Raw genomic sequence first — 12,162 nt, 5'->3', positions numbered from 1 at the left:
TCCATTGAAAAATTCTTTAACTTCTGTGTTTCCCTTTTCTTTATACTTAAGCAACCACTAATCGACTTGCTGTCTGTAGAGGTTTCCTGTTCTACACATTTCATATGAGTGGAATCATGCAATATATAGACTTTTATGGTTGGCTTCTTTAACTTAGTACAATGTTTCCAAAGTAGTATTTATTGGTACTTCATTTCTTTTTATGGAGGAATGCTATTCTTTTGTGTGAATGCACCACATTCTGTTTTAACCCGAAAGCACAAGCCTCTATAGAGAAAAAGAAAAAGAATGTATTAACTCTTCCCCCTCTCCCAGTAGTTAATAATCTGTTCATTCTAACATTATCTCTGGATATTAATTTATAATTTGAATTTGAATTTTTTTAATTTAATTTAATTTAATTTATGAACATACTGTACAGAGGGGTTACAATTACATGGGCAGGATAATGCGTACATTTCTTACCAAGCATTGCAGCCTGAATTTGAATTTTTTGTTCTTTACTCCAAGTGCTTCTTAAAATGTTCAAAATAATTCATTGTTTTCTCAACATAATCATAAATATAATTGTAACAACACTCCAATTCTTCTGTTACAACCCTGATCTTGTTTCAATCCTGAACTTTATTTTGCAGCTTCTTTTTCTATCTACCTTTGGACTTTGTCCTCTCTGCCTCACCTCTTGCCTTTATTTGGTTATTAGTGTAGTGTTTATCTTGTTTGGACTTAGTTAACCTACTTGATTAACCTGTGAGTTACTCCCTAGGTCAGTTTGTTTAAAGATACATACTTAGTAAATCATCTAGAATATGTCACTGTGAATTGATGTTGAATTCTCTGAATGGATTCTCCTTAATCTGTGTCTTCTTCTCTCCCTTTTTAGAATCGTTTTTTTCCTTTTTTCTCCCTACATTCTAGATTTCCCCAATGTTTTCTTCCAGTTTTTCAGAAGAACTTTATTTTAGCAGTTAGCAATCTATAATAATTCTTCTTAATTTCAGAATATACCTTTTCACTTAACAAAGCCACTATTTATGGATGCAATATCTCCCCAAATCTTACATCAATTTTTAAATAATTTAAAATTCTGTTCGGTTCACTTAATAATTTCTATTTGTTTAATACCAGAACCAACTATTGTATTAATTACCTTGACTATCTTCATTGCTAGTATTTAGGTTTGTTTTTTTTTTCAACTAACCATTTCTAATTCTGTTTGCATTTCTAAGTTAAAGCCCAAGAGAATTAATATATAGAGAAGATATAATTAACATATTGCTAAAGAAGATCTCCCTGCTAATACTTAAGTTGGCTTCCCCATCTGGCCTCTCCCCAGTATGAGGCCCGATGGTGAGCTCTGTGTCCTGGACAAATATCTCTGCAGACTTGCCAGGTTCCCGCAAATGAAGACACATTCCATCACATTCCCTCTGGAGCACCAATACCCACACTACATGCACAGCCCTCCTCTGGAGGAGAGTATTTATTTTGCTTTAGTCTGACCTGTGGAAATGATTGATATAGTTGTTGTCAGTGTGCTTGCAGTAATGGAGTGGAATAGGTGAGAGAAGAAAATGACTACCATAATTATACAACTTCAGTTAAACCTCTGATTTCTGTTGTTTCCCAACTTTACTCTCTGCTGTGGGGAGGATCTTAAATGTCCCCCAAAGGATTATATGTTAAAGTCTTAATCACTAGTCTGTACCATACCGGAAACTGGTAGAACTTTTAGAAGATGGGGCCTAGGATAAGGAAGTTAGGTCACTAGGAGTGTGCCATTGAAGAGAAACTGAAAAGAAAAATAATCAAAATATTCCCTTTTTTGAAAAAAAAGATTAATTGGGACTCTTTCCTCTTTTGTCTCTGCTTCCTAAATAGGCCTCCCTAGGCTCCTGCCATGTTGTACTTCCACAAGCCCCAAAGACCATGAATTGAAATATCTAAAACTATAAGCCATAATAAACCTTTCATTCTTTTTGTTTGTTTTATTTTATTTTTATTTATTTATTTGTTGGTCATGGGGCCTTCTGGGCCTGGGCGCTGTCCCTCAGCAATTCAGCTCAAGGCTAGTGTTCTACCATTTGAGCTACAGTGCCACTTCCAGCTTTTTCTGCTTAGATTGTGCTGAGGAATTGAACCCAGAGCCTCATGCATGCAAGGCTAGCACTCTACCACTGAGCCACCTTCTCAGCCTTTATTTTATTTTTGCCAGTCCTGAGGCTTAAAGCCAGTCTAGTCTCCTGGCTAGTAGTCATTCTATCTAGCCATTCTCAAGGATGAGTGCTGAATTCTATTTTTACCTCCTATTTCCTAAGGGCAACATAACTTCATCTCTAAATTATTGTTTCTCCCCTGACCTGAAACCTTAATGTTTATCAGGAAGCAAGTACAATATAGTGTATGATGTACTTGAGGAAATTAATTCCTGATATTAACATGTCCCATTGGCTTCCTTGGTTAAATATTGCACTGATCCTATTAAGGTACAGTAATCTCCTTGGCTGCTTTTCTTTACAAAGGACTTTGTCAGAGCCATTCTAGATGAGTGAGATTTATAATAATGCATGGAGGTGGAAAGGGAGATAGTAGTAAAGGTCTTCATTTGGGGGCTGTTTCTCTCCTCAGCAGCGATCTTCCTGATGGCTGGGGAATGAATCTTTAACGTGATACAATAAGGAGTAAGTCTTGAGCTCTTAGGACCTTTTGTGTGTGTGTGTGTGTGTGTGTGTGTGTGTGTGTGTGTGTGAGAGAGAGAGAGAGAGAGAGAGAGAGAGAGAGAGGAGGGGGGAGAGGGAGAGGGAGAGAGAGAGTCATAGGCCTTGAACTCAGTGCCTGGGCACTGTGAGATTTTTTTTTCACTCACTCAAGGCTAATGCTCTACCACTTTGTGTCACAGCACTACTTTTAGTTTTCTGGTGGTTAATGGAGATAAAGAGTCTCATGGACTTTCCTGCCTGCACTGGCCTTGAACCGTAATCCTCAGATCTCAGCCTCCTGAGTAGCTAGGATTACAGGTATGAGCCACTAGCACCTGGATTCATAGGACAGTTTCTTTTGGCTTAAAGTCATCCCAGGGTTAAATAGTCACAATTGTTTGTGATAGTACTTCAAAAGTTAATATTGAAAAAAATGAAAGGTTATCATCCCAGTTAGGCTAAGGGGATTCTGCTTTCTATTAACTTTCTGTAATTGTGCAATAAGTCCCCCAGCTTAAAGAATAAATATTTTTTATTTGGGAGCTACTTATCTAGGTTCTGTTTCAGGGTTTCTTATGAGGTTCTGGCCTAGACACTTGGCTTGTTGGCTAAACCCATGTGACTATCGGCAAGAGGTCTTGCTTCCTACTCAAGAGACCCTCTCCCTAGAGCAATTTGAATGCCTTCATGGCAGGTGCTTGAAGATTTCCTCAGAGTGAGTGATATGACAGAGAAAACAAAAAGAAAGAAACTACATTGCTTTTTATGACCTAATCTTGAAAATCAAACACTATCATTTGCACCATTTTCTGTCCTTAGAATGGAGTCACCAAGTCCAGCCCTCACACTTAGCATTTCTTAAAAATATTCGTCAAGACATATTTTGAACTAAATTCTTACTTGAACTCTATGTCTGTTCACTTCAAAATATTCATTGTGTGGTTTGAATCTCTATATACTATTTTCCCCATCCATTTCTGGAAACCAGAGCCTTATAAAGAATGACATGAGCTTAACAACCATCTTTTTTCCTTGTCAGATACTCGTCGGGTCTCTGCTTATACTAGCAGCGATAGAGCTGGCCTTTGTACTCACAGAAGACTCTGGACAAGCCACTATCCCTCCTGTTAAATATACAAATCCAATCCTCTACCTGTGCACATGGGTAAGGCCTATCACCACTTTCACCATGTTTATCTTCTGTCTACCTATAGACATCTAGCTGAAGTGTATGCTTCTGTGGTAAAATTACATCCAATTCTATCTATATTTCTCAAGGATTTAGAAGGAAGCAAAGTTTGATTGTAATGTTGTAATGGGATGAAACCTTAGATTTCATCTAATTTTTAAAGCCTTCTCTGCTTTTAGGATCATAGATGAGATATAAGGGTGATGATATAAAAGGAGTGGAGAGAGGATAAGCTATTCAGGAGGCAGAGAGATGAAGATCAGGGTTTGTGGTCAAACCATGTAAAAAGTTAGTGAGACCATGTCTCAAAAACAAGCTGGGGCCAGGTGCTGGTGGCTCATGCCTATAATCCTACCTACTCAGGAGGCTGAGATCTGAGGATCATGGTTCAAAGCCAGCCCAGGCAGGAAAGTCTGTGAGATTCTTATCTCCAATTAACCACTAGAAAACCACAAGTGGCACTGTGGCTCAAGTGGTAGAGTGTTCATCTTGAGCTGAAGAGCTCAGGTACAGCACCCAACCCAGAGTTCAAGCCCCACAACCAACCAACCAAACCAAACCAAACCAAAATATCAAAACAAAACAAACAACAACAAAAAAAACCCACGCTGGGCATAATGAGTCATCCATGTAATTTCAGCTACATGGGAAGTAGATAGGATGATCATGGTCTGAGGCTGGCTGTAGCAAAAGCAAGAGACCCTATATAAAAATAAACTAAAACAAAAAGGGTTGGAGGTATGGCTCAAGTGTAAAACACTTGCCTAATAAGTGTAAGACCCTGATTTTAAATCCCAGTAATGTCAACAAACATTTTTAATGTTGTAATTATTATTTTAAATTGATTGGTGACTAACCATACCTCACTGAATTATTTGTATAGCTTAATAGCAAAGATTTCAAGCATATTTTTGGAGGTCCTGTATAGTGTTTAAAAACAATTCAATTAGTTGCTATCATTTTAAAAGATTACCCCAAACTTACTTAGATTAACAAAATTTCTTGAAAAAAAATCAGAGAACATCTTGCAGCTATAGACCTACACTCACAGAGCAATAGTCTACTGAAACTGAGTAGAAGTTGGTCCGTTACAGCATATGGCAATAAGGCTCTTGCTCTCCTGGACCTGCCTTCACTTCATATCATGACCTGCTAAGTCTACTCTGGGAACTTCTGTTTGCTATTACTATTATAGAATAAACACAGAAGGATGTAGACAGTGGTGTACTGGACCTGGCTCATATACAGCTCTTTATTTAGTGACAGGTTGGAATTAAAAATCTACCATAGCAAGAAATATTTATACCAGGAAAATTGCAAGCCACAATTTTAGTCCCCCACAATACTGGTTTACTAGCATAGCACCTGATCTAGGAAACCAACATAGCACGTAAGTGAGATGATAAAAGGCAAAGTTTGGTGTTGTCAGAATTAATTTATTAGCCCAATATTACAAAATCAAGACATGGAAAACTGGTAAATATTTATCAGAATCTGCCTTTTCATTGAGTCTTTTTTTTTTTTTTTTGGGTCCAGTCGTGAGGCCTGAACTCTGGGTCTGGGCACTGTCCCTCAGCTCTTCAGCTCAAGGCTAGCGCCCTACCACTTGAGCCACAGTGCCACTTCTGGCTTTTCTCTTTTTGCTTATGTGGTGCTGAGGAATAGAACCCAGGGCCTCAGGCTTGCAAGGCAAGCACTCTACCACTGAGCCACCTTCCCAGCCCTTCATTGAGTCTTGAAAAAGTTTTCATAACTCCCAAAGTAACTTTTTTTTTTTTTTTGGTCGGTCGTGGGGCTTGAACTCTGGGCTTGGGCACTGTCTCTGTGCTCTTCAGCTCAAGGTGAGTGCTTTACCGCTTGAGCCACAGCCCCACTTCCGGTTTTCTAGTGGTTTATTGGAGCTAAGATTCTCACGGACTTTCTTGCCCTGGCTGGCTTTGAACTGTGATCCTAAGATCTTAGCCTCCTGAGTAGCTAGGATTACAGGCGTGAGCCACTGGCGCCCAGCTCCAAAGTAACTCTTCTAAAATGCACATTGACCCTTTTGTTTCTTGGCTAATTTCCCACCAAAGGTGGTGAATAGAGATGAAGCACTGGAAGAAGTGAGTTAGATAGCATCAGTGAGGAAATGTACAATTTGACATTCATGTATATCAACAGTCTCCTTCAGAGCTCCTCTCTTCTCACTTCATCAGATACCTTCCTCCCCTCCTTTTTTTGGTTAGTAGTGACACTGTCCTTCAGAATTTCATGTCGATTTCTTTCTAGATCCTGGTTTTGCTGGTCCAACACAGTAGGCTGTGGTGTATACAGAAAAATTCTTGGTACTTGTCCCTTTTCTGGATTCTCTCAATACTTTGTGGTACTTTCCAATTTCAGACAATGCTCCGGGCACTCATACAGGTAAGCAGGAAAGAGAAGGTGACTTGAGGAGGTACTTCTGGGCAACTTCTAAGTCAAAGCAAAGGGCATCAAGTAATTTGAGTTCCAAGATAGAATTGTATCAGAGGAGAGGGGGTTGGTAACAGTCTCTAATCACAAGCACTGATACATTTGGACTGTTTAGACTTGGATAAAAGACTCATTTTTTTTCCAACCTCCTCCCTCTGTAGGACAGCAAGTCTAATATGGTCTATTCCTGCCTATACTTCGTCTCCTATGGATTCCAGATCCTGATCCTGATCCTTTCGGCCCTTTCTGAACCAAGTGATTCATCACATGTGAGACTAAATATGCCCATTTCATATACTACTTCATCCTTAACAAATGTAACTTTGAGATATCTAAGTGTTATGGAAGTCCTCTGTTCCCCAAATAATATACATACAGCTTGAGCATCCCTAATCTGAAAGTCTGAAATCCAAAATTCTTCAAATCTGAAACTTTCAAAAAGTCTATGCATATTGCAAAAAAAAAAACTTTCAAAGTCTGAAATTCCTGAGATACTAAGCATTTCAGATAAGGGATATTCAACCTGTATTGCCGAATATTTTATATACAAAGAAATAATGACAAGCATATTATACTGAACATGAATTTACCCTTAAATCTTCAGCACAGGTGGCTAATGTGTACATCCAATCTAGAAAGTCTGAGTATTATTCTATTCAATTATGGTCTTCAGATAAGCTTATATTGATCAACTGACTCTAGCATCATACCAAATTTTCAACACCGCATAGTTATCTAGAAAAATCAGTTTCAAGTTTTAGAGTCCCATAGAGTTCCTGTTTCCAACTGATTTACTTTTTAATGTTTTGTATCTTTCAGAATCCTTCATCCACGGCTTCATTTCTGAGTAGCATTACCTTTAGTTGGTATGACAGGTAGGAAACCCCTGGAGTATGGGTTTTTTCCATATTTCTACTTCCTCACTAGTCTGAAAGTGAAGGAAAAGTTAATTTTAAAATACAATTCTGTAAGTTAGTTTAATTTAGCTCTTTTATTGGCCAGATTAGGATCATAATGGATGGAAGATAATTGCTCTTGGAAGCCTGGGAACTCCACAGGAGAAAAGGAAAGAGGTAGTAGGAGAAGAAAGGGGAAATGTAGAGGTAGTCAGTGTGGTACATAGTTGGTGGACCCAAGCTGGTCTGGGTCTACAATATGTATTCTTGGCCTTTGTACCTATGGACCCCTTTGGCAAGCTAGTGAAACCATGAGCTCCTTCTCAGATGATGTTTTAAATATGTAAAAGATATGTACAAGTCGTTACGTCGAAAAATGAACTTTACAACTTTGGGGGGGAGGATCGGGTGGGGGGAGGTGGGGAGAGTATGGGAAGGGAAGGGAAGGGGAAACAAAGAGGAGGCAACAATGCTTGATAAGAAATGTACTCGTTATCTTGCCCATGAAATTGTAACTCCTCTGTATGGTATTCTCACAATAAAAAAAAAGAGAAAAATTAAAAAAAGATATGAAGACTATCAGGGAAATAAGATACATTGAAATATGGTTACTAAAATACTTTAAAATGAATTTGTGATATAATAATACATGTACTCTTAAATTAGTATAGTAAGTAGCAAGGTAAGTAAGTGATAGGTTGAATAAGGACCATAATTTTTTTGTCAGTCATGGGGCTTGAACTCAGGGCCTGGACACTGTCCGTAAGCTTTTTCACTTGAAACTAGTGCTCTGCCACTTTGAGCAACAGTGCTACTTCCTGGAAGGACCAAAATTTTAAAGTAGTGATGAGCATAAATTTGCCGTGAAAACATCTATGACTTCTCCTGGTGACAAAGATATCATACTGAGCTCTTATTAGAAGGAAATGATAGATTTCAGTTAGAAGCTACATAAATAAAAATGTAATTTATTTTCTTTTTTTTTTTTTTTTCTGGGTCCGGTTGTGGGGCCTAAACTCTGGGCCTGAGTGCTGTCCCTCAGCTCTTCAGCTCAAGGCTAGCGCTCTACCACTTGAGCCACAGCGCCACTTCCGGCTTTTTGCTTATGTGGTGCTGAGGAATTGAACCCAGGGCCTCAGGCATGCAAGGCAAGCGCTCTACCACTGAGCCAACTTCCCAGCCCAAAAATGTAATTTATTTTCTATCCATGTTCTCAAACTCCAAATTGGAGTGCTGGAAACAGCTATCGGGCCTAATCCATTTTCTAAAGACATCATGGAGACTCTGGGAGAGGCAAGAGTATAGTCAGGCTGCAGGTATTATTCCACAGGGATAGCCCTCCTTCCCTTTTCTTATTGTCTGCTAACACATTTTATTATCCCCATATACTTCCCATCCCTCTGTCAAGTTCAAAGGTCCAGAAGAGGTCCTTTTATCCCAGATCTGGAAGGCAGGTTTTGATAGGAGCAGCAAAGAGAAAGCCTTTTATGCAGACCACAGTGTCTTACTATGTGGGTCATTCTTATTCCAGCATGGTTCTAAAAGGTTACAAGCAACCTTTGACACTTGAAGATATTTGGGATGTTGATGAAGATATTAAAACCAAGTCAGTAGTGAGCAAATTTGAAGTATTCATGACAAGAGACCTACAGAAGGCCAAGCGAGCCTTCCAAAGGAGGCAGCAGAAGAATTCCCGGCGGAAATCTGGAGCCACACTACCTGGCTTAGACAAAAACCAGAGTCAAAGTCAAGATGTCCTTGTCCTGGTAACTTTCCCACAAATGTTTATATGAGTGTGCTCTATGTCTCAGGAAAGAAACAATGTCATAGTGATTCTGATAAGTACTTTATACTGTTCAATGCATTTTATAGCATTAGTTGTATTTGTGATACTAGTAATACCTTACTGTTGGATAATGAGTGTACAATATACTCTTTTTGAGTATATTTTAAATTTCCCATTATAAAATAATTTTAGCAATAAGCCAGGTTCTAGTGGCTCACACCTATAATCCTAACTACTCAGGAGGCTGAAATCTGAGGATCACAATTCAAAGCCAGCCTAGGCAGGAAAAGTCCGTGAAACTCCTTATCTCCAATAAAATACTTAGAAAACCTGGAAGTGGCACTTTGGCTTAAGCGGGTGAACACTAGCCTTGAGAAAAAGCTCAGGGACAGTGCCCAGGACCATAGTTCAAGGCCCAGGATTGGCAAAATAATAACAACAATAAGTATTTTAGTAATACCTCAGGATTACTAGAGTTTGTATCTTGATGCAAGTTAGCATTAGCAAAAATGTTTATTGACCATAGCTGTGTGTCTGAAACTGTTTTGGGAAGTAGATATAAGGAAGAATCCTGGTCAAGTAAGTGCCCATCTATAGACAGCTAGAAAATAATCTAATACATATGTTGAGAGTAATAAATGCTTTGTTTAAGAAATTAAACAAGAAAGGCACTGTGGTACACTTTTGTTGTACCATTTACTCAGGAGGCTGAGGTAGGAGGGTTGCTTAGGCTCAAGAGAAAAAAGAAGACGAGATTTTATTGACTTTACAGTGAAATGTTGCAGGCTGGGAAGGTGGCTTAGTGGTAGGGTGCTTGCCTAGCATGCATGAAACCCTGGATTCGATTTCTCAGTACCACATTAACAGGAAAAGCCAGAAGTGTCACTGTGGCTCAAGTGATAGAGCTTTAGCTTTGAGCACATAGAAACTTAGGGACAGACCCCAGGCCCTGAGTTCAAGCCCCAGGACTGGCAAAAAAATAAAAAGAATAATGTGCTGCTTAAAGCAGAGTAACTGGTAAGGATTCATTTTTTAAAAAATAGTGGTATGGCTAGTACAGGTGGCTCACATGTGTAATCCTCGCTACTCAGGAGGCTGAGATCCAAGGAGAGCCTTATCTCCAATTAGCCACCAGAAAACTGAAAGCAGAGCGGTGGCTCAAAGTGGTAGAGCACTAGCCTTGAGTGCAAAAACTCAGGGACAGCGCCCAGGCCCTGAGTTCAAGTCCCAATACCAACCAAAAACAATGGTGGCAGAATGAGACCCAAACCATAAGAACAACCCATTCATGAGCAATCAGAGGGAGATCTGTTCCAATCAGAGAGAGCAGGAATATGAGGCTGAAAGGGGGCCTGTAGGGCATGTTCAGACGACTGGAAGGAGATCTCTGGAGCATGGGGAGAGAGGTTGAGTGTGGGATGAGATGAGCTCAGAGAGTTGGACAATGACTACGCTATGTGAATCCTTGGAGGCCATAGTAAGGTGACTGGATTTTATTTGAAGTCTAATGAAATGTCAGGCTTCAAGAAGAATAGTAGTGTGAACTGATTTATATTTTTGAAAGATGACTTGAGTTGCACCTAGAGAGTGGATTGTTGGCAAGAGGGACAGTTGTGGGAAGGCTAGCAGTTGTCTAGGCAAGAAAGACTGATCACTGAGAAAAGTTACAAGAGGATGTCAGTAGTAGAAAAACTTGAAAGCTGAGGATTAAAAGCTGAATTTGGGGGCATGAGGATGCCAGAATATAGGAAAAAGAAGCTGGCAGATGAATTTTTGTGGTTCATGTATTAGTGGCCTAGGACACATGACCACCTTCTCCCCATTTTTTTCTCTTCTATGAGAACACTGGTCATTTGGAGTACAGACTACCCTAAAGACCTTGACTTATTTTCCCTAGGGCACATTCCAAGATACTAAAGGTTAGAACTTCAACTTTTTTGTGGTTGGTGGTAGTGGTCAAGGGCTTGAACTGAGGAGCTGAGTGCTGTCCCTGAGCTCTTTAGCTCAAGGCTAGTACTCTACCACTTTAAACCACAGCTCCACTTCCAGTTTTCTGCTGGTTAACTGGAGATGAGAGCCACATGGACTTTCCTGCCCGTGCTGGCTCTGAACCATTATCCACAGATCTCAGCCACCTACCTGAGTAGCTAGGGTTATAAACATGAGTCACTAGCACCCAACTCAACTTATGTTTTAGTGGGGACACAATTCAACTTATAACTCCTCCAATGACTATGAAAATGGAAAAAACAAAAAAGCTTTGGGCATTTAAAATGTACTTTTTCCATTTACATCTTTTACTCTCAGCTTTTCCCTCAGAGACTGTTCTCTGTTTTGATGTCATATACTTTGTGTGTGTGTGTGTGTGTGTGTGTGTGTGTGTGTGTGTGCATGAATATCATATACTTTGTGTGTGTGCATGCATATCATATACTTTGTGTGTGTGTGAGTGTGAGAGAGATACCAGGCATCCAACTCAGAGCTTTGCTTATATTAGGCAAGTGTTCTACCACTGAAAAATATCCCTAACCATTGGTTTATTTGATGTAATCTTACCAAGGCAGTTCATGAACTTGCCATATAAAACAGGCTGATCTCAAACTTACAGTCCTTCTGCCTAAGCCTTCCACGTGCTGAGTATCACAAGTGTGTACCACCATGCCTGGGTTTATGTGATATTCTTACCAGCATAGTTGACTATTTTCTGATACAAAACAGATTATGGCATCAATTACAACGGAGAGAGACAGCAACAAGGAGGTATAGAGAAAATGAAAATCTATACAAGAAGGCAACAGGCCTCCAGGCCTTTCTGGAACTCTAGAGCTGTTCAGGGTATGAACAAAATTTTATTCTGCACAACTCTGTGAACACTGTTGTTTTTTTTCTGTACCCAGGAAGAATCTAAAAAGAAAAAAAAGAAGTCTGAAGCCACAAAAGACTTTCCCAAGTCCTGGCTTATAAAGGCCATCTTCAAAACTTTCTACATTGTGATCCTGAAATCATTCATAGCAAAACTAGTGCATGACATCCTCTTGTTTCTGAATCCTCAGCTGCTAAAGTGAGTTCCCAGTCATGGTTGTCCCTGAGTGCCTCCTCTGCCACCCTCCTTTTTGCTCCTTGTGCAGACAAGCAAGAGTT

General features: G+C 39.6%; 1 protein-coding gene across 4 annotated transcripts in view; it reads left to right on the top strand.

Moving 5' to 3' along the window:
• The window catches only part of Abcc2 (ATP binding cassette subfamily C member 2), a 53,713-nt gene that overhangs the window by 4,948 nt on the left and 36,603 nt on the right, over nt 1-12,162 (top strand). For 3 of the 4 annotated variants that reach the window (XM_042689221.1, XM_042689220.1, XM_042689219.1), the window contains exons 3-8: nt 3,739-3,864; nt 6,157-6,291; nt 6,501-6,608; nt 7,159-7,214; nt 8,767-9,001; nt 11,919-12,082. In XM_042689221.1, the coding sequence (XP_042545155.1) occupies nt 3,739-3,864; nt 6,157-6,291; nt 6,501-6,608; nt 7,159-7,214; nt 8,767-9,001; nt 11,919-12,082 (824 nt within the window). Of the gene's footprint in view, nt 1-3,738; nt 3,865-6,156; nt 6,292-6,500; nt 6,609-7,158; nt 7,215-8,766; nt 9,002-11,918; nt 12,083-12,162 lie in introns of those variants that run through there. The other variant, XM_042689222.1, reaches the window with a different exon arrangement.

Source organism: Dipodomys spectabilis, unplaced genomic scaffold (genome assembly GCF_019054845.1).
Source record: "Dipodomys spectabilis isolate Male_0828 unplaced genomic scaffold, ASM1905484v1 ptg000125l, whole genome shotgun sequence".
NCBI lineage: Eukaryota > Metazoa > Chordata > Mammalia > Rodentia > Heteromyidae > Dipodomys > Dipodomys spectabilis.
Note: the sequence above shows the minus strand (reverse complement) of the source record. Positions and strands in the feature narration are given on the sequence as shown.